This window comes from Ciona intestinalis, chromosome 11 (genome assembly GCF_000224145.3).
Source record: "Ciona intestinalis chromosome 11, KH, whole genome shotgun sequence".
Taxonomy (NCBI): domain Eukaryota; kingdom Metazoa; phylum Chordata; class Ascidiacea; order Phlebobranchia; family Cionidae; genus Ciona; species Ciona intestinalis.
In genome coordinates, this window is record NC_020176.2 from 4,532,849 (window position 1) to 4,553,837 (window position 20,989).

The 20,989-nt window shown below is 36.1% G+C and overlaps 2 protein-coding genes across 5 annotated transcripts in view; one reads left to right on the forward strand and one right to left on the reverse strand.

Annotated features, from left to right (window-relative positions):
• LOC100180136 (heterogeneous nuclear ribonucleoprotein L-like) overlaps positions 1-9,615 on the forward strand; it is an 11,059-nt gene extending 1,444 nt beyond the window's left edge. Inside the window, exons 1-12 of one of the 4 annotated variants that reach the window (XM_026836729.1) lie at positions 119-230; positions 559-655; positions 1,028-1,088; positions 2,663-2,746; positions 2,966-3,084; positions 3,613-3,756; positions 4,352-4,473; positions 5,024-5,122; positions 5,569-5,674; positions 6,327-6,384; positions 8,575-8,670; positions 9,391-9,606. In XM_026836729.1, coding sequence (XP_026692530.1) covers positions 157-230; positions 559-655; positions 1,028-1,088; positions 2,663-2,746; positions 2,966-3,084; positions 3,613-3,756; positions 4,352-4,473; positions 5,024-5,122; positions 5,569-5,674; positions 6,327-6,384; positions 8,575-8,670; positions 9,391-9,455 — 1,125 coding nt within the window. In that variant the 5' untranslated portion in view covers positions 119-156 and the 3' untranslated portion in view covers positions 9,456-9,606. Of the gene's footprint in view, positions 1-118; positions 231-558; positions 656-1,027; positions 1,089-2,662; positions 2,747-2,965; positions 3,085-3,612; positions 3,757-4,351; positions 4,474-5,023; positions 5,123-5,568; positions 5,675-6,326; positions 6,385-8,574; positions 8,671-9,390 lie in introns of those variants that run through there. The other 3 variants (XM_026836727.1, XM_026836728.1, XR_003396374.1) reach the window with 3 other exon arrangements.
• Positions 9,616-10,146: 531 nt separating this feature from the next.
• Positions 10,147-13,700, reverse strand: LOC100181664 (kelch-like protein 15). Its single transcript, XM_002126429.5, has 3 exons — positions 11,493-13,700; positions 11,022-11,226; positions 10,147-10,845 (listed from the first exon to the last, which is right to left on the reverse strand). Exons 1-3 carry the CDS (start codon positions 12,785-12,787, stop codon positions 10,354-10,356), a joined length of 1,992 nt encoding a protein of 663 aa, XP_002126465.1. The 5' UTR covers positions 12,788-13,700; the 3' UTR covers positions 10,147-10,353.
• Between the last annotated feature and the right edge of the window lie 7,289 nt (positions 13,701-20,989).

The following is a 20,989-nucleotide window of genomic DNA, read 5'->3' on the forward strand; positions in this document are numbered from 1 at the left end:
CTTATGTCCAGCTATAGCAAAGGCAAATATTGTATGTAGTTTGGCATATAAAATTAATGAGTGTCAGTATATTAGAAAATCAATATAATAAATATATAAATTAAATGTTTGATGATTAATATTAACTTGTAATATTTTACACAGGATGTTTTGCACATGATATGTGAACCATGCGGAGAAGTCCAAAGGATTGTTATATTCAGGAAACGTGGAGTGCAAGCCATGATTGAATATCCTTTGTTGTTTTATTTTACAATGTAAATAAGTGACCATAATAGTTCATATATTTACGGGCTTTTTATTTTAATTTACATGCTCATTGAGTAATTTTTAAGTATAGTAAAAAACTTTTAAACAGTCTGACAAGACCTCTAGATTGATAAAAGTTATTGGGGGTTTACCATTTAAGTCACAATAGAGTAGTGTGTATAAAATACCAAGTAAAATGTTTAAATTATATAAAATAAAAAAACAGGTTAGCATTGGGTATTTAATGCAGTTTAACTTTACAAATCTCCTAAGTTTTGAATGTTAATTTCTCTTTAACTTTTGTCGTACGTTCGGTTCAATCCAAGATGCACAGCGGGCAAAAGCTTCGCTAAATGGAGCCGACATTTACTCTGGTTGTTGCACCTTGAAGATTGAATGGGCAAAGGTGAGATTCGTGTGAGGGTGTTTTAGGGCGTGCAAACCCCTTTTAGTGAAAAATAAGACATGAAATAATAATTCCTTTATTTGTCTTTTTGTTTATGGTAACAAAGATTTAAAAAATATTTTAACGAAAAGACAGGGTAAGCTATAATGACAAAGCAACAGTTGTTAAAACACGCTTACAGTTAAAACCATATTTACATTAAAATAACCATGCTTCATGGAACGTACATCTGGTTTCCGCTTATCGCGTAAAGAATGTTTTAAAACAAAGTTGCAACCCTCTTTGTACTTTCTTAGATATTGCTCTGGTTTTAAGTAAAACTATCATTGCTTTAAAACTTAAGCAGTATATATATATTTTTTTGTCATGCAGCCAGCAAGATTAAATGTTTATAAGAATGATGATGAAACTTGGGACTACACAGGAGCTGTTGGTATGTTTCCTATATAACTTATATGCCATATACAATGTATACATGTATATTTAATATTAATCTAAGATTAGCAATATGTAACATATGTAGTTGTTAAATTTCTATATCACATTTTGTCATTTTATAATTATACTGTATACATCAGACAATATATTTACACAAGCAGCATTTCTACCATTCTTCATGTTCATAACATTTCAACATTTTGTTCTTTGCGTGTGACAACTTACTACAGAACTTACACGCCAACATTTTGGCTAACCAATAATACAGGCGCCAACACAGGGGATGCGTGGTGGCCCCATCCCCCCCCCACCACTTGAAAACAGCAACAAAACACTACCTACCACATACTGGATTAACATTTGCTGTGTTTCACACACTTTATAATATGCTGAACCATATGAAGCACAAGACCACAGCACCTACATTAGTCTGCATCTCAAGACAATAACATGATGTTAACCAACATTGAGACATCACATTATTACAAGAAACATGGCTGATGATACAACGAAGACAGACAATGCAAAACAAACCCACAAAGTCACCACAAATCTCAGATCGTTGAAAATTTCTGCAGCCTTAACACAAGTATGACACAACAGTTCAAAACAATATTATCAGGAAACAATCACAGACAAAAATTAATTGTTTTTTTTTGTGGTTTTTTTATTGATTGTAGCAAAGAAGATGCGTTTGAGAGGGTAAGACACAATCTTGCTGTGTTCATGGAAATCTAAGGATAAGTAACCAATTGTAGGAGAATATTTCTTGTGTATTTTACATTTTGATTACTTGTTTACTGTATTTATATATAGTTTGGATTTGCATGGTGTACTATTTAGTAGGGTGAGAGAAGACGGACACCCCTAACACATATTAGTTAGTGCTCTTTGTTTACCGCCAAATAAGACGAGAAAATAGAATGAAAAGGTGTCCATCTTCTCCCACCCTGCTACTATTATCTGGTAACAATGACTGTATTTTTACAACTGAATTGTGAAGAATCTGTCTCTGTAATAATTGTATTAGTCAAAACATAGAATATGCTGCTTCTGGGATACTACTTTTCATATTTACTGGCTCAATGTGCTCAACTGCTCATATATATATTTGTTAATGCATTAACTTTGTGCAGTGAGGTTTTTAATTGCAGTGAAACAAAATTTTAAACTGAATTACAGACTTGTTATGTTTCTTTAATTTAATTAAAAATGTTTGTGAATATTTTATTAAAATGAAGCCACCATCTTTTTATGCAAACTTAACTCTTTAATTCAAGTTGCAAAGAGAACCTCTGGTATAAATGTATTATTGTATGTTGCATTGAAAGCACGTTAGTTCTATGATGTAGAAGTTTTTGATTCTTCCGGTATTGCAAAGCAAACGTATGAAACTTGAGACAAAATTCACGAAAAGTTGGACTAAAACTAAAGTTTTTAAACCGTATAAAATGAGATAACCATTCTATATCATGCCTGGTAGCTGAAGTAACAGAATATCTTTAAATTTATGTCTATTTTATAAATACTGGTCAAATATGTCACATTGATATCTAATATTCCTTACAGACGAACCCAACATGCCAATGCAGCAACCTGCATTACTGGGCGACGCCCCTGCTGGTTTCTCCAACCCACCACCTTATAGAACAGGTGAGAGTGTGAGACCTTTTGGTATAATTCATTTATATTTATTTTTGGTTTGTACAATGCCTATCATTGTAGTGCATATGGAGTTTAAAGTTTTCTGTGGCATAGGCCTGTACAATTTTGTTCCTGTGGTAAAAAAGTGTTTTTTCAAAACAATTTTAAAACTTTGCATATTTTTTAAGGCTGTAAATTTATAATTCTTCACCCTTCCTGGTAAAACAGGGCAAAGGATGCCGGTCCCTGCACAGCGTGGAAGGGGAGGTATGAGGGGAAGACCTCCGGTGTTGCATGCTAGACCCCGCAGACCAAATCCTCCTCTGATGAATACAAATGTTCATCAGGTATATGCTAATCAAATAATATTTTCTTTTTCTATCAATCTGATGACTGGATTTACTGGGGTTGTGGGCTAATCCTAGATCCCATGGCTTGCCACGCTGCAGGACCTCACCCACATAGCATAGAATGAGTTTATCTTTGCAGGGGGGAAAACAACAGTCGTTATACCTTTTGTGTTCTCTTTTATACACTTCATGCCAGTTATGAATTACATCATCTGTAATGGAAGTGGCAACCATATAACCAACCAACCTAAAGCCCTATGTTTTTTACTCACACACTACAATACTTTAATAAACAGCAGGGGCTACCAAATTTGATTTTATTGGGAAGGAGGCAAGATTTCTTTCTATCGTTGCCACAGATGTCTGCAGCTGCTTGACGGCGAGCATGGGTTGTAATTATCTAATACCCGTTTAACCAAACTAACAATAAGCAACAAATTCCTATCCACACTCTGCAATACTTATCCTTGCTTACAGTTAGCATGGGTTGTACGACTTGTACTTATCTTTACTTGCATTGAATAGATGCCAAACGAATACATGGGGGAGGACTATGGGCCCCCCATGGATGGCAACACAACAGTTCTCATGGTTTACGGACTTAACCCTGAAAAAATGACTTGCGACCGAGTTTTCAATATTTTATGTTTGTATGGCAATGTTATGAAGGTAAGTTTGTTACAATGTGTTCAGTATGCAGTAGGTTTACCAGGTTGGGGTAAGATAGGACACCTTTTCATTCCATTTTCTCGTCCTATTTGGTAGTAAACAAAGAACATTCAAAGAATTATAAAACCATATCTTCACGACTCCCATAGACCATTGTTAATTGTTTAAAACACCATCAGGACATTGGGATATTATGTGCTAAAGGTGTTCCATCTTACCCCACATTACTATATAATGTTGTTGCTGGGCTTATAATGACGTAAAAATCTGATCTGGCACTCATGTTTTGCAATAATTGATTTATGCTGAAAATATGTTATGTGTGTATTTGCTGCTGGGAATATTTTTAATACAAAAACATTCTTCTGCCACTTAGAGTTCCGTAACGATTAAGAATTATGTTGTGAATTTAAAATATTAAAACCATCTTCTGGAAAATGATATGGTTTGTCAAGTTTGTATTGAAATTGACCAGAAATTCTGTCTTTTATGCAGAGAGCAGCCTCTTTGTTTTGTTTTGCCTATATATTTTTTTCCTAACACTCCCGAAATTTATATTTTCTTTTGTAATAATGTTGTTTGTTACATCATAAAGGTGAAATTCTTGAAAAGCAAACCAGGAACAGCCATGGTACAGATGGGAGATCCAAGTGCAGTAGGGCGGGCAATTTCAAATCTATCAGGAATGAAATTTTTTGATGAGAAACTTGTACTTGCGTGAGTTTATATTGTTATTATCATGGTATAGTTAGGTTACTGGTTCCTATCCTATGGTATATACCAGGGCTTGGTGAGAAAGTGTAATAAACATCAGGGGGTCGCTGAGAGTTCACCAAATTTAGGCAAAACACTCTATATGTTATACTATTAACCGTGGAGGGTTGCCGGAACTGTAGGAGGCTAAAGGGAGTCGTGAGCAAAATGTTTGGGATGCTCTGTAGCTCTAATCTCTCCTGTGGTGCATGAAGCTGAATTTTCTGCTATGTAAAAAGCTTGGCTGGATTAAGAGAAATAGCATTGAATGAAAAAAAAAACTAATAAATTCCATAAATCTAAACCTGATCAAGTGCTCATAGAGTTGAACGATTTTTGTGTAAAGAAATACAGTATGGAGTCTAACCAAATAACCAATTGTATAACATAAGAGATATAATATACATATGCTTTATACTGAATGAAGTACATGGGTATTTTTTAATTCATTTTCCAAACAAGTCTATATTTCCCAATATTCTAATATCCTAATATGCTATAATTATTACTATAGACCATCAAAGCAACTTTATCTAACGGACACTGGACCAGTTGGTGACCTCCCTAATGGAACGCCTGCTCAAGTAGATTTTGGAAACTCAAGAAACAACAGGTATCTATGTAATGTTACTGTGTTTGGGCTTGCAAAATCCTGACTAAGTTAAGATTGACATGACTTTAGGTTAGCCTAATAAAATTAGTTAGGTTAAGTCCCAGACCTGTCTCATGTGAGTCCTCAACCAATTAATCTAATAATGAATCATATTGCGAGACCTGTGTGTCCAAGTCTGCACTACTGTATTATAAAGTACTGTGGGGGAAAAAGACACCTTTAGAACATAACATTCAAATATTCTGATTGTGTTTCATACGATTAACAACAGTCTATGGCAGTCCTGAGCATACAGTTTTATAATTATTTGAATGTGCTTGTTTACTACCAAATGGGATGAGAAAATACAATGTAAAGGTGTCCCATCTCCCCCCACCCTACTATACATACAGTCATACAACATGCAACTTAAATTAGTCATAAAAGCAAATTTCTTTGTCCACCAGGTTCCAAACCAATGAACAAGCTGCTAAGAACCGAATACAGAACCCAGCCAAGGTATTGCATTATTACAATGCTCCACTTGAGTTAAATGAGGAAAAAATGAAAGAGGTAACTTGTGTTGTTTCTACATAAGCATGACATATTTGTTTAACGTGGCAGAAACTAGAAACCCAACCCTTTTTATTGAAAAAAGTATAACTGTGATTATAACATAAATTTTTGTTTATTTTTTGAATAATGATACGAAATATTAAAATTTTTAAAACATTGAAAAGAATAGAATTAGAAGCAAAATGATGGTCGTTAAAATAAGTTATTACACCACTGACTGCTTACATAGGTTTTTACTACCTTGGTGTTAATGTGTTGCAATATTGTCCTTGTGCCACGCATGTTATTTATGGTTGCTGTTACTATAGCTCATAAAGACTGCTGAGGTTTTAGTGGTTAGTTTATTCCTTCGGGGACAGAAGTGGTAATTCCACTTTTAATATTACCTCATGACTACATAAGTTGCTCATACATACAATGATACAAATGGGTATTAGCTTAGTAATAATTTTGATACTGGTTTATATCAATATAAAAAAGAAGTCATGCTTTATGACATTGTTCCATAAGAGTTCATGCTGTTGTAATTTAGTAATATAAGTCCCATTTTGTGGTGATCGGCTAAATCTGGCTTAAATCCTTGACAAGGACCTCACCCACATAGAATAGAAGCCCATACTAAGCTGTCTATTAACTTAAATTCACCCAGATATGCCAAGAGTTTGATTTGGCACTTCCTGTCAAGTTTACTCCATTTAAGACAAGAAGTAAGTAAGAAATAATTGACATTTTGGGATGTTTTCCACTATTTTTATTAATATTTTTCCAGTACTTTGATATTTTAATACTATATCTTATATTTTAAAAGATATATATATTTCCTTTAAATAGTATTTTACTACTATTTGGTACATCTAATATTTTGACCATTTGTTATAATGTTTTCTTCTATTTTTTATCTCATAATAGTGTTCCAAATTTCTTATAAAATGGCAACACTGAAAAAATATTTGGTCATCACTGTAAATAATCTGCTTGATGTTACTTAAGCTCACAAAAGGATTACGTAATTTAAATGGACGTTGCGCAACAATGGTGATGTATTAATATACATCCATGTAATTGTGCTGTCGTTTCGTTTAACAATATCTTGTGTTCTTTTGTTTTTTTATCAAACGTTGCTGAATTATTTATAAGACATATTACATGTCAGTTTTGTTCGAATTTTTAAATATTTAAAGCTAGGATTATTGATAAAATTGTAATCTTGAATAAGATTTAGTGATTTTGCCAAAAAAATTGGGGATTATTATTTTTTATCACAAACCTTTGTTACAAGCAATTTAAACGAACAAAATTAGGATTTTTTTATAATGTAGATAGAAAACTTTTTAATATTTTTATGCACCTCATGGCTCCTACTAACTGTCTTGCATACAAACCAGACACACATGGTGCATACACCTCAATGCTCACAGTGGACTGTCTAGTTATAACGTGGATATCTTCTTATACACCAGACACGTGGTGTATTCATACACCACATTCTCACTATCAAGTTATAACATGGGTGTTTTCTTATACACCAGACACACATGGTGTATTCATACGCCTCATGCTCACTGTCAAGTTATAACATGGGTGTCTTGCTTATACACCAGACACACATGGTGTATTCATACACCTCATGTTCACTGTCAAGTTATAACAGTGGGTGTCTCCTTATACACCAGACACACATGGTGTATTCATACGCCTCATGCTCACTGTAGAGTTATAACATGGGTGTCTTCTTATACACCAGACACACATGGTGTATTCATACACCTCATGCTCACTGTCAAGTAATAACATGGGTGTCTTCTTATACACCAGACACACATGGTGTATTTATACACCTCATGCTCACTGTCGAGTTATAAAGTGGGTGTCTCCTTATACACCAGACACACATTGTGCATTCACGCCTCATGCTCACTGTAATCCATAACATGGGTGTCTTCTTATACACCAGACACACATGGTGTATTCATACACCTCATGCTCACTGTTGAGTTATAACATGGGTGTCTTCTTATACACCAGACACACATGGTGTATTCATACACCTCATGCTCACTGTTGAGTTATAACATGGGTGTCTTCTTATACACCGGACACACATGGTGTATTCATACACCTCATGCTCACTGTCGAGTTATAAAGTGGGTGTCTCCTTATACACCAGACACACATGGTACATTCATACGCCTCATGCTCACTGTCGAGTTATAACATGGGTGTCTCCTTATACACCAGACACACATGGTACATTCATACGCCTCATGCTCACTGTCGAGTTATAACATGGGTGTCTTCTTATACACCAGACACACATGGTGCATTCATACGCCTCATGCTCACTGTAGAGTTATAAAGTGGGTGTCTCCTTATACACCAGACACACATGGTGCATTCATACAGCCTTTCAATCCATGAGATTCGAATCCTTTTGTATTCGAATCTAATTACGGGATTCGGAATTCTGTTTAATGACGTCATCACACATCACCTCACATACTATATTAACAATTTTTGAAACTTATTAATTTAGAAAAAAAAAAATTTTGTGTTTGTGGGACTTTCGAGAGTAAACGTTTCGTAACGTCTTTTCATAGCTTGCTATACGTTTTGTGACGCAAAAAAACTACCCAATGGTATAATTTTTGATCATTTTACAGCTTGTGATCCAACAAGGCTGTTATGAAAGAGTCAATAAACTGACTTTTGTGGGTAAAATTCATTTTCCTATAAATATAAAAAGATTCGAAATTCTAGATTCGAAATAAAGTATTCTAGGATATCCTAGAATACCTAATTATTCTGTAATGTGCATCCCTATACACCAGACACACATGGTGTATTCATACGCCTCATGCTCACTGTCGAGTTACAACTTTAATTTAATTTTCTCGCAGGTGAACGCAGCTCATCTGGTTTAATGGAGTTCGATACAAAAGCTCAGGCCATGGAAGTATTGACGTATATCAACCATTATAAACTGGATAATCCAGGTGATTACTATGTTTTAATATTCATAATTGTAATGTGAATGGGCCTAGTTATTTTAACTTATTTTATGTAATTTCTTAATTTTGTGATGAAAGCAGAAGGGTTGTTTTATAGCTTGTATGAAATCAATATTTGAAATGATATACAACTTAAATATGAATAATTAATATACAATGTCATGTTAAATTACCACTGTGTAATATGATAGTCTATGTTCAAACTCCCATAGCTACCTATTATTGATTTGAACGCATTAGTTGCAATGATGGCTCTTAACCAAGAAAGGAGAATGTTAAAGTTTTCATGGCTTGTAAATAATAACAGTTATGTTTTGATATGGTCAGCAAATAGTTTAGAAGCCCTTGTCGTCTACCTTCGGGGAAGTGACAGGCTTTAAAATCTGGTACATCTACATGCGGTAGCACCCTGGGTGTTGAGGTAGGCCAACTCGGGCCTAAATTCCAGTTCCCATACCATGCCTCACTGCAGGATCTCACCCATTGAATAAAATGTACAATGTTAGGATAATGGGCCAATTCTTGCCTAAATCTTAGGGCTCAGTGTGTGTTACACTACAGGACCTAACCCAAAATAAAATATCAATATTTCAGTAAATCTAGTTAAGAAGTAAGTGTCAATACAAGAGACAGAAATATACAAGGGTTAGGATGTACTGTATCATTACACCGATCAAGTTTCTAACAATGACGTACTTTCCACAGCCGGCAGATTCCCTTACATACTCAAGCTTTGTTTCTCAACTGCTAGCACAGCAACCCGAGACTGAATAGAATAACAAGGCTGTAAATAGATGATTCAGAATGAACTTTGACCAACTTTCAACTGTTGCAGCACCAATTTGCCGACGGTGCAAAACTTTGTGTCGTATTGCTCAGTAATTAAAAATGTTTGTTTTCAAAACATTTCAAATAAAGAACTTTAATGTATTCTGTGTTTTAATTTTAATACAAGTGGTTTACAAGGAGTTGCGTGCATGGAACCTTTGTGCTCGCTCAGAAGTTTCTTTTGGACATTTATTTCAGTCCTGTGTACACTGCACATACCTTATGCCAACAGTATAACTGAGTCTACGCACTTTGTGGTTGCAAATGTTATAGCAATTACCACCAGTGTAATTAGGTCACATTACAGCAATGTCTTTTACAGCCTTGTTGCTTTACACTCTTGGGATTTACTAATTAGCATGTAACTACTATTGTGTACCTTTTAATGGTACTGCCTATGTAGTAGCAGAATGCTTGCTCTATTTTTCGTTTCGCAAACGCTCAGTATTGAATGTAATATGTTCCAAGTTGCCATATTTCTCTGGAGCATAAAACGTAATACTATCTGGATAGCGGGTTCACTTAAGTTCTTAAGGTAACCATGTGTTATGTACACAATGTATTGTTTACCATTGTCTGTGGTTAAAACTGCTGACCTAGTTTGACTCAAAGCGTTGCCTGCTGAAAATAACATTCAATAAAGTTGTGTTTGTATTCAACCAACTTATCAGCGAGATATGTTGACAGTAGAGAGGTTTAAGAACTCAGTGATACAATAAAACAATAGGAACAACGTAGGGCATAAAACTGATGTTTCAAAAACACAATATTTTTCTAAACACTTGATGTGTGTGCTAAGCACCATGTTCGTTATACACCTTATTCATATAAAGCACCCAATTAGATTTTGTGAAATGAGAAATCTATTGCAATATTCGGCGAGTCAACAGATGCTTTTACTTGGTACCACATTCGTTTTGCGTTGTCGTACGCAACGGGTGGATACGAGGTCGGTTTAGATACAGAAAACAGAGAAATATGGCCGTCAACTGTTCGAGTTGAGTTTAGTCTAAGGGTTGACTGGAAGGGCTCAACAGGAAGAACTTGGCCGAGAAATACCCAGTTTTTGTCCTTCGTATCGAACGCTTCGATTTCCCACACATTTCTACCAGCAAAGGGGTTGTCCACTCCACCTACCACCCATAGCTTGCCATCGTGGCCAGGCACCATAGCATGGAAACCACGATCCACCATCATGTGTGAGAACATCTCCTCCCATGTGTTTGATACAGGGGAATAACATAACATGGTACCAAGAGACTCAAAATCATTGAAACCACCAGAAACATAAATGTTTCCTTCGTAGCTGAGTCCGGCTGCCATGTAAACACCCTGTGGAATAAAATGAAGGTTTAGATTTATGAATGTTATAAAATAATAGGAGTTGACTTGACCTAGCAACCAAGGGACTTTTATTGCAGCTTTATTTACCTACTAAACTTGTAATTAAACTAAATCTATCTGCTGTCAGATGCTCTTTATATAATTTATTTTTCCCTTTTATTTACCTGTGGCAGATCTCTTAGAACAGTCCATGTGTTGTCTCTGCAGTTATATTTCTCGCATGCTGACAACGCTCCAGTGCGGTTGCGACCACCAATGACGTAAATCTCATTGTTAACCACGCAAACGATAAAGTCTCCACGCTCGTGTTTCATATTCTTTAATTCAATCCATGTGTTAAGCCTTGGGTCGTATCGAAGAACTGAAGAACTGCAAAACAAATGAGATCATGAAGCAAACATAAACAACATGTCAACAACAATAGATGTACTGCTTATCACTGCATGGAGGTTTCATTCGAATCATAACAATACTTTCTGTTATACTCTAATTAGACTTGTATATTACGACATTGTTTTGTTAAGGAAACTCATTAAACTGTAGCCTATTCCTCACAGTTCATATACTTTATAATAAAAGCACAAGGCACACTTTACCCACAAACTTTAAATATTTACACTTCAAAATATATATACCTATAGCCTGTCTTGTAGTATCTTGTCCCACCAAACACGAAAATGAAGCCGTTCAGTTCAACCACATTGTGGTACGGGTCACGGATGGTTGAATCGGTTTCTGACGTAAAAACCTCATCGGTAATTAGATCATGTTGGGGAAAGTCCCTTGGGATGAGAACTTTATCTTGAGTAATGACTCCGTCAATGCAGACGCATGAGGATTTGGTTTTACGCAAGTTTGTTTTGTTTGTTTGAAGAAATGGCTGTTCGTGTACTTGGCAGTGATAGTTTGATGCTGTGTTGTAATGGGTAGAAATAACCTCAGTAAATGGTAATAACTCTTTGAGTTGATTGAAATATCTTTCCAAGGTTTCTGGTGCGATTAAAGTGAATCTGATGTTACTTAACATTTCATTCACTGCCTGTTCTGTGAGATCAAAGACATGCTCTTCCATCCATCCTAGAACAACTTGAAAAACTGAGCTCTCTGAGCTAGAATCGGGGTCCCCACCACCCAGAGTATCACTTTGCAAGCACCACAACAAGTCATCTTCATCTAGGAGTCCAACATCACATAGATTTGATCCCAGCTCCTCAAAATGCTGATGGATAAAGAGAAGGCATGTTCGTGTGAAAGAATCAAGCCCAAGGTCTTTGCCAAGTCTGTACAAATTGCAACAGTTTGTGCTGGAAAGCTGTGCAAGTAAATACTCCTTGCAGCTATGTACCAGTTCATGTATTTGGTAATACACTGCAAGATGCATTATTTCTGTTGCGTCAGTTAAGTTCAGTATGATCTCTCCTGTGTAAATGAACTCTAGAACTTTTTGGAAGTAAAAACTGTCCGTTCCTTTTAGTTCAATGCAGTCCATGTTATTTTCTTTCATGTTCAAAGTAAACATTGCACGAAAATATTCGCTACATGCGGCTAGTACGACACGATGCGCGTCATGTTGGGAAGATTCGGTTTTCAAAGTGACGTCACAACAGTGATGGTGTAATCGGAATTCGTTCAAGTTTCCCAGTCGTTGCTGCAGCGAGTCGTGCACTGACTTGTGCTGCAGGGTATTTGGAGTGACACTATCTAACGGTAAGTACGCGTCTTCTACTGATATCGATTCACTTGTCGAAGACGTGAAGCCTTCGTCCTCGGAGCCGCTATCTCCGTCGCAGGAGCGGGCACTTAGCAGAACTATTCGGTGGGCCGGCTCGACTTTTATCTTGCCTGGTACTACAATATCACATAATATTCCAACTTGTTGGAATTTGCTCATCTCACGGAACAAAATAGCGGCGTGGTCGTTTTTCTTCATTGCGGCATGTATATGGTCTATCTTCGCCTGCCCGAACACATTTATATAAGTGGAACACAATTGCCGCAAGCCTTGCGGCGCAACTGTTCAAAACAATCTGCTGCTAATGCCTACGTGCAAAGAGAAACGAATGCTAAAGCCAGACTCGGTAAACAACTAGCCTAGGCCTTTAACATAACGGTTTAGTTGACGCTCGCTCACCGGTTTACATTTTAAACGGCATTTTCCGTTGCCAATTGTGGTAATTTAACTGTAAAACGTATAAACTGTTTGTGAAACTAAATTGTTCATTTAGATATACAGAGTTTAGCCACATTTATAAGCTAAAACTGCAGTCAACATGCTTATGGAGCAGGAGCAGAGAGAAAAGAAGGAGAGAGCAATTTCCTTTCCATTGAGGAGAGAAAGGCAATGACGCACGTTACTTAAACTGAAATGGTAAAGCGTGCTGAACAACAAAAAACATTCGGTGAAAAACAAAGAAATCATTTCCACGCTGCGTGCTTACCGCCCTGCAGTAATGGAGGAAAAGTTCTAATCTGTTGTGTTAACATTGTGGTTTGAACTCTACGTGTGAAATAAAACGCAATCGCAAATTAATAATTTTGACATTCAGTTAAAAAACTGCAGCTTTTGCCAATTCACATATACCAGTGTTTTCAATGTTTTATATTTACCAATTACGTTGTTTTTCATACACACTTTATTTGTTTAACATAATTAAAGTATTTCTAGATTATAACTAAAATAAAATATATAATTTGTATGGTGTTTTCTGAGCTATATTTTTGTAATAAATAAAATGTAAATGGAATATTTTTTTGTTTTAAATAAACATTTTAAAATATTCGGAAACACTGCGTCCCGCCGCGCCATTTTTCGTTGAGAATTTCACAGCATGTGTTTACCGACAGGTAAGAGGTTTATAAATTTTTTTAAAGGAAAATTAAACAAAATGAACGTTTTTGTTGATCATTCATGTTTACATCCCCGACTTACTGTACAATATGACCATATGCTTAATATTCTTTTTTTATTGCTGTAATAATTTCGTTTGTTACTTTTTAATTTTTTACACCCACGTGTATATTGGACAACAAAAAAGTGTATATACCTCATTACCAGCATATTATTTTGATTATGTAACATTGGTGTTGATAAGACACATTATATATGTTAATATTCGTTGTTCCAGTTGAGGTTCTTGAATGGATTGAAGACATTGAACTAACATTTCAAACTCTTTCTTATCATTGAAATTCTTGGTTTAAACTATCAGTGTTTTTTTGTTGTTTTAGATTGCTATATTTCATATTATTGTTATCGTTGTAGTTTAAGATACAAATAAACTTTAAGCCTGTGTTGTGGATGTGCATTAACAATTAAGGGGTTTATTAAACTGATTACTTCCATATTTATATGTGCTTGTAAAAATGATTTATATTCCATGTAAAGTATATATTGTAATACTTTTAATGAATATATATTATTTTATTCACAATATTGTTTTACCATTTACTTGTATTTCCAGATATCCAATTAATCTGATAAAATGAACAAAAGTAACATTGTAGATACGCTACAGGATGGGAAATGTTGCAAAGCATTTATCACAGAAGTTCATATTGATAACGGTGACTTTCTATCAATGCCATACTTCAATAAAGCACCACATATAAAATACTAAAACACTTGTTATAATCTAAAAAAAATTCAAAGAAACTTTTTTAAACACCCTTATTTTTTCAATATGGCTGCATATTATCAATCATATAGCCTAATTTACTTTGGTAAATTATTCTAAGAAACCTTTTTTTAATTTGAATAGGCTTTTATGAGGCTGTATTAAAAATATAGTTATCATTATTTGGTTTTAATCCTGTTTTAAATAGCGGTATCAATCATTCACTTTACAGATGGCAACCTTATCTTATGGGCTCAAACAAACCAATCAGAATTTGATCGTTTCTCGGAACTTTCTGATGATCTTCAAATTAAAGGGGGAACCATGGAACTACTGACTGCTCCTAAAGAAGGTATATTTATATATTTCAACGAATATATTCATTAACGAAAAAACAACAAAAAGAACGGAATTAGCGATAAACGACAGTTGTTAAAACTTTTGCAGCTAAAAACTACTACAAAGTGTCTACCCCAGAACTGTCTGCATTTAACATTGGAACCAAGTTTGTTTTACAGGAATGTAACTATTCCTAGCTCCCTTGCATTTTAAAAGTTCGGTGCCATTTTTCTTAAGTAATCATTTCAGAAACCTACTGTACAATATCTACAATATATATGTATAATAATTACAAACTATATTAGGTGGTATATGTGCATGTAAGTATGACAAGGACGGACAATGGTATCGAGCTAAACTGACCAATCTTCATTCACCTGGATTGTGGAAACTTCAGTTCATTGATTATGGGAATTTTGAGGTAATTTTTATGACTAGGGTTGCATTTATTGTGTATGTTTTGTATGGATAAGGTGGCAATAGTTATATTTATTTGATGGAATGGATCAGAGCTTTCCAATCTTGGGGCCTTGTTAATCGAAGTTTACCAATTTTACACAAAACACTGCATTTGATATAAGTTTGTGTGGCTAGGTTGGGGTTAATTTAATTTATTTGATGAAATAGAAGAATAGTTAGTTAACAGTGTTTTGTTTGCGATATTCAATGACGAGACTATACTTGTTTCATTTTTACTACAGTTTATTGCATAGGTTAAGTTGGCTATGTTATTTATGTGTTTTGCGCTGAGGTTACATCTTTAAATCTGGGAAATCTGTTTGATGTTAATGTCATGTAGGCTACTGATGTACTGATACAGATAGGACTACTGTTGTAGATGTATTATTGTTATTTATCAGTTATGTTAAGTTGCTATGACTTACATTAAAATTGTGTGCGTAATTTATTTAAAGTGGTTACAAAAAATAGTGATATTGTTTTACTAAATAATGGAGTGATGTAGTTCTGTATGTTCTATGGCATTAAAAAACTTTACTATGCATAAGAGTTTTTAACTGTTAAGATAAAAAAGTATGTTTGTGTTTTAGAGTATTTTGTCCATTTTCTGTATTTTAGATTGCAGATTACAAAAATTTGCTTCATGTTTTGAAACTTGGTGTTACCTTTAGATTACATTTGATCCTCTAAATATCCATATACAAATTAATTTTTTTGTTGGTATGCCCCTTTTTTTGTGTAAATGTAAACCCCTCAAAATAGGTAAGCCCTATGTTTCTATGTTTCTATATTGCTTATTATTTGTTAGATCGTGGAGCAATCGAAACTGCGGTGTCTGCCTGCTATACATGGTCTGCTTGGAGCACAGGCTGCAAAATTGATGCTCAATAACTCATATAATCCAATCAATAGTGCCGGATGTTGGACCACAGCGCACACTCAACATATTGCGGATCATTTTCTTTACTGTGAATTAGAAATACAAGTGGAGACGGTCCTTGATGGAGAAACTGTTTTGATTAAATGCCCCGCCATAGGAGAATCACTTGGCAAAGCTGAATTGCTGGAAATGAAAGTCCCTTACCCTTACTCTAAGTTTAGGGTTGGTCATGAGTTTAATGTTTATGTCTCGTACTTCAATAAAGATGGAATTCTTTACATTCAAGACGTCAAACCCTCAGCTCAGTTTAACCACTTGATGACAAGCATTGAAGAATATGTTGAGACAGCAAGAGATTGCCGTTTACTTGGAAAAGAGGATTTTGTTGTTGGCCAGCTGGTTCTAGCGCAGTCAAGTTATGATAAACTGTACTACAGGGCTCAGGTTTTGAGCATAGACGGGAATTCCTGCATAGTCCGCTACATTGACTATGGAAATGAGGAAAAACAAGAACACGAGGCATTATTTGTACTTCCAGATGACTTCAAAACATTAGAGTTCCAGGCTGTTCAATGTTGTTTCCATGACATTGATATTCCTCCTGATTCTCGGGAATTTGTCTTCAAACACAAACTTGAAACTTTGCTACACCAGTTGGTTCAAATCCTTGTTGTTTCGCAAAGTCCTGGAAGAAGGCTCGGAATCAAGGCTTACATCGGGGGTAGGAGCGTTAGTGAGCTTCTGGTGGCTGCCGGCCATGCAAGGTTGCGGCAAACAAAGCAGGAGTTCGCAACCCCATCAGATAGTTACCAGTATCTAGATTTGGAAGTTGGATCGACAGTGGCCATGAGGACAACATACATTATTGATCCTTGCTCCTTTGCTATGGCTTCCTTGGAAGATATGCAAAGCTTGGATGCTGTTATGTCTAATATTGTACTTTGGTGCGAAAGGAATCAGAACTGCCAACTTCAGGCATTCCTAGTTGGGTTGCCTTGCTTGGCGTATCATGAACAAGACGATCAATGGTACAGGGGGAGAATATTATCAAGAAACCCAAATCTGACAGCTAATGTTCGTTATGTTGACTTGGGCAGCATAGCGACTTGCCCACTGTTGCACCTCAAGCCTTTGCCAGTTGAGTTTCTTCGATTAAAATGTCAGTCAGTGACATGTTCCCTACCACGCAAGCTGAGTGACAGTGAAGTAAAGATCTTGGGAAATCTAGTTGGTACACAGCTGCAAGTTAAGATTCTAATAAAGCACCAACACAACCACTACTGTGTAAAGCTAACCCATGAAAACAATGTTTTGTTTCTGCAAAGTCCACTAGAACACACAGTACCTACAGATAACGATAACAGTTGCAAGAATTCCAAACTTCCTGTGGGTGAAGTGATAAAGATTGTTGTTACAGAAGTTTATTCTCACAAGAGAATTAGTGGAAGAGTTATCAATAAAGAAACTGGACAACAATCACCAAATATTCAATTCTCATTGGACAGAACAGATGAGTTAGGCATTGGAAGGGACAATGCTATTCTACATCAACTGTTAAACAAGGAGTTTACTGCTATTGTTGTGGATTATGGGAGAGATGGATTCTACAAAATGGAACTGATTTCTAAAGAAAACGTTTCAATTAACAATGTTATTGTGAATGCTATGTGTTCTACATGTCATCCTGAAAACTTGAGTCAAATTGAAGTTTCTGGTGTTGAATACGGAAAGTCGGTTTCTGTTAATGTAAGTTCTGTAGAAGACCCTGATTGTGTTTGGATTCAACAAGAAACATCTTCTAAAGAGCTGAAGAAACTTATCGATGATATGACGCTATTCTATGATATGATTGCAGAAGGTTGTATGCAGATAAGTTGTGTGTTGTCGCAAGGCCATGTATGCTGTGTTAAACTTGATGGGGAGGAAGCAACTCATTGGTACAGAGGAAGTGTTGTGTGTTCATACCAAGGGGTCATCGAGGTGAAACTAATTGACTTTGGAAATGATGTTTGCGTCAACAACAGTAAAGTGAAGCTGCTGTCACCGCAGTTTTACGTCTTACCACCTCAAGCTCTTAAATGCAAACTCTTCAATATTGAGCCATATGGAAATACCTGGACGGAAAAATCTCTTGTTTGTTTAAACCAAGTGCTTGGGAGAAGTGAAGTAATATTGAAGGCTAGATTCGTGACAAAGCATGGTTTGATATTTATCTTGGACCTGGATGTTCATTATGATGATGTGCTGGTAAATATGAGTGAACTGCTTGTGAAGAAGGAGTATGCAAAGTGGGTCAAACCTCCAGTTACTGATGATGCTGTTTCAGATTTAAATGTACCAATTGAAAGTAAAAGGAGCAGAAACCCACAAGAAGCGAAATGGAGTCATTTTTATCCAAGTCCAGGTCTCTCATTGGTGGGGTCTGAGTTTTCAGTTCGTTCACTTAAAGCAATATCTCCTGATGAAATTTACATTAAAACCTGGGATTCTGATCCCAAATATTCGCACCTATCCAAGCAGTTGGCCATTTATTACAAAGATGTGGAATTTACTGCACCTTTAAAAGCAGGCAATTTGTGCGTTGGTTTTCCTTGCGCTTTATATGATAAGGAAACACAATCGTGGTGCAGAGCAGCTGTGTTTGAGTACAGCGATGTTAACGCTGTTAATGTCTGTCTTGTTGATTATGGGAGAAATCAAACGACAAAGTTATCGGATCTTAGAGCATTAGCCCCACGTTTAGTGAACCTACCACCAGGTTACATTAGATGTACTTTGTATGGGTTGGTTAGTTTTAACGGGGAGAAGTGGTCACAAGAAGCACTTGATGTGTTCAACCTGTATTTCAAAGTAAATAGAAAAGAAATTCAATGCACCATCCATGGCTACCTTGCTGATAACAAGGGTGTATGTTATACCAGCTCAATTAGAAGTCCAAGCTCTAGTATCGTGGAAGAAATGATATCTCTTGGTAGCTGCGCACCCTCACCATGCATAGGACATTGCGAACCACCTCTTAAACTGAAATCATTTGTCTACACAGGCTTGGATGTAGTTCGAGGTAAAGAAGAAGTGTTTTACGTGAGCCATATTGAAGGACCAGACCTTTTCTTCTGCCAGCTGGAACGTAATTTTTCTGCATTGGATAAAATGAGTGAAGAGTTAAACTACTACTGCTCTAGTGAAGATAACAATGAGTTAATAACACCAGAGATGCTGATGCGGGATTCCATGTGTTTTGCTAAATGGGATGGACAGCAATGGTACAGGGCTCACTTTGTCTCTTGTTCTGGAAATTTGGCAAAAGTGTTCTTTGTTGACTATGGTAACATTGATAGTGTGGCCTTGGAAAATATACGGAGAGTGAAAAATCACAAGTTTGCAAGTTTGCCCATTCAAGCCTTGCCCTGCAGTTTGTCGGATTTAAAGATTTCCAGTCGAGAGGAGTTTGAAGAAGTAAAAAATACTTTGCAACTTATCATTTATGAGAAAATGTTTTGTGGAGTAGTAACTAAATCTACAAATGGGAAACTTTCTATTGATTTATACCAAGATGGAAAGCGACTGAATGATTTGTTTTGTAAGCCTTGCAGCCCTGTTGTGACTTCATCGGTTGTGGGTCCCAACTTTGAGCATAAAGTTGTAAAATTTAAGGAAATTCCGTTTATTGGAGTTGGCTTGACAGAGGAAGCAACTCCTGCACATATTGTTAACCCACAATGTTTCTTTCTTCACTTGGTAAACCAAAACGAAGATAGAATGAGAGTTGAGAGAAAGGTGGACGGTTACTACACAGCGTTGCGGAATAGTGACTACTCGGTATCTAACCTATCAGTTGGAGATAGTGTGTGCGTTAAACGGCCAGCTACCATGGTATGGAGCAGAGCTGTTGTTTTGGAGGCTTCTTCATGTGATGATCAATATGTTCATGTACGTTATGTTGATATAGGATTAGAGGACAAAGTAATGAAACTACATAATGTGAAACAACTTGTTGAAGAAATGGGAAGTTTACCCAAAATGGCGATCCAGTGCTCCTTGCTTGGTGCACACCCACAAGATGGCGCTAAGTGGTCAGAGTCGTTAATTTCCGACTTCAAGACAAAGATGAAATCTGATTCATTGTTTGTTGAATTTGTGGAGAAAATTGAAGAATCGTGGTTGGTGAGAATAAGGCTTGGTAAAGACGATCTATCGACGCTCATCATGGGATCAAATATGACCGCTGCTTGCGCTGAGGATTGTGTAGACTTGGATATTTTAGTGAAAACATCTCCTTTAATTCAAACATCCACTGTATTGCAGAGCCAGAACAATGCTCAGGTTTTTATTTCCCATATTGAGGCTTACAATATCGTTTACCTGCAATACGCAAAAGCTATTGATGACTTGGACACAATGATGATGAAAATTAACTCGGTAAAAACATTGACTACTTACGACTGCTTGCCACATAAAGGTGACAACCTCCTCGCTAAATATGAAGATGGTCAATTCTACCGAGCCAGAGTTATTGATGAGGTGGAGGGGTCAGTCAATGTTTTCTTTCTTGATTATGGAAATGTATCTGCTGTTACTTTGTCTGGTCTTCGGGTTTTGGGCCAAGATTTTGCAGAAAAATCTGCATTTGCAACAAAGTGTGTTTTGCAGCACTTACCAGAAGACATTGGTGCAGAAGTCATTACTTTAAAACTTGAAGAATTATCTGACAGTGAAGATGTGGTGATAACAGCTGATGTGAATTCTGAATCGAACGAAGGATTGATGATTGAATTGAAGGTTAAACGACTCGGTGAAGACCCAGTAACACTGGCTCAGTTTTTAAAACCCAAAGAACCAA

Coding starts and splice junctions, on each gene's coding strand:
- LOC100181664 (XM_002126429.5), bottom strand. CDS start 12,787: ATGAAGAAAAACGACCACGCCGCTATTTTGTTCCGTGAGATGAGCAAA. Junction 11,227..11,492: donor TACTACAAGACAGGCTATAG/GTATATATATTT, acceptor TTTGTTTTGCAG/TTCTTCAGTTCTTCGATACG. Junction 10,846..11,021: donor TTCTAAGAGATCTGCCACAG/GTAAATAAAAGG, acceptor TTTATTCCACAG/GGTGTTTACATGGCAGCCGG.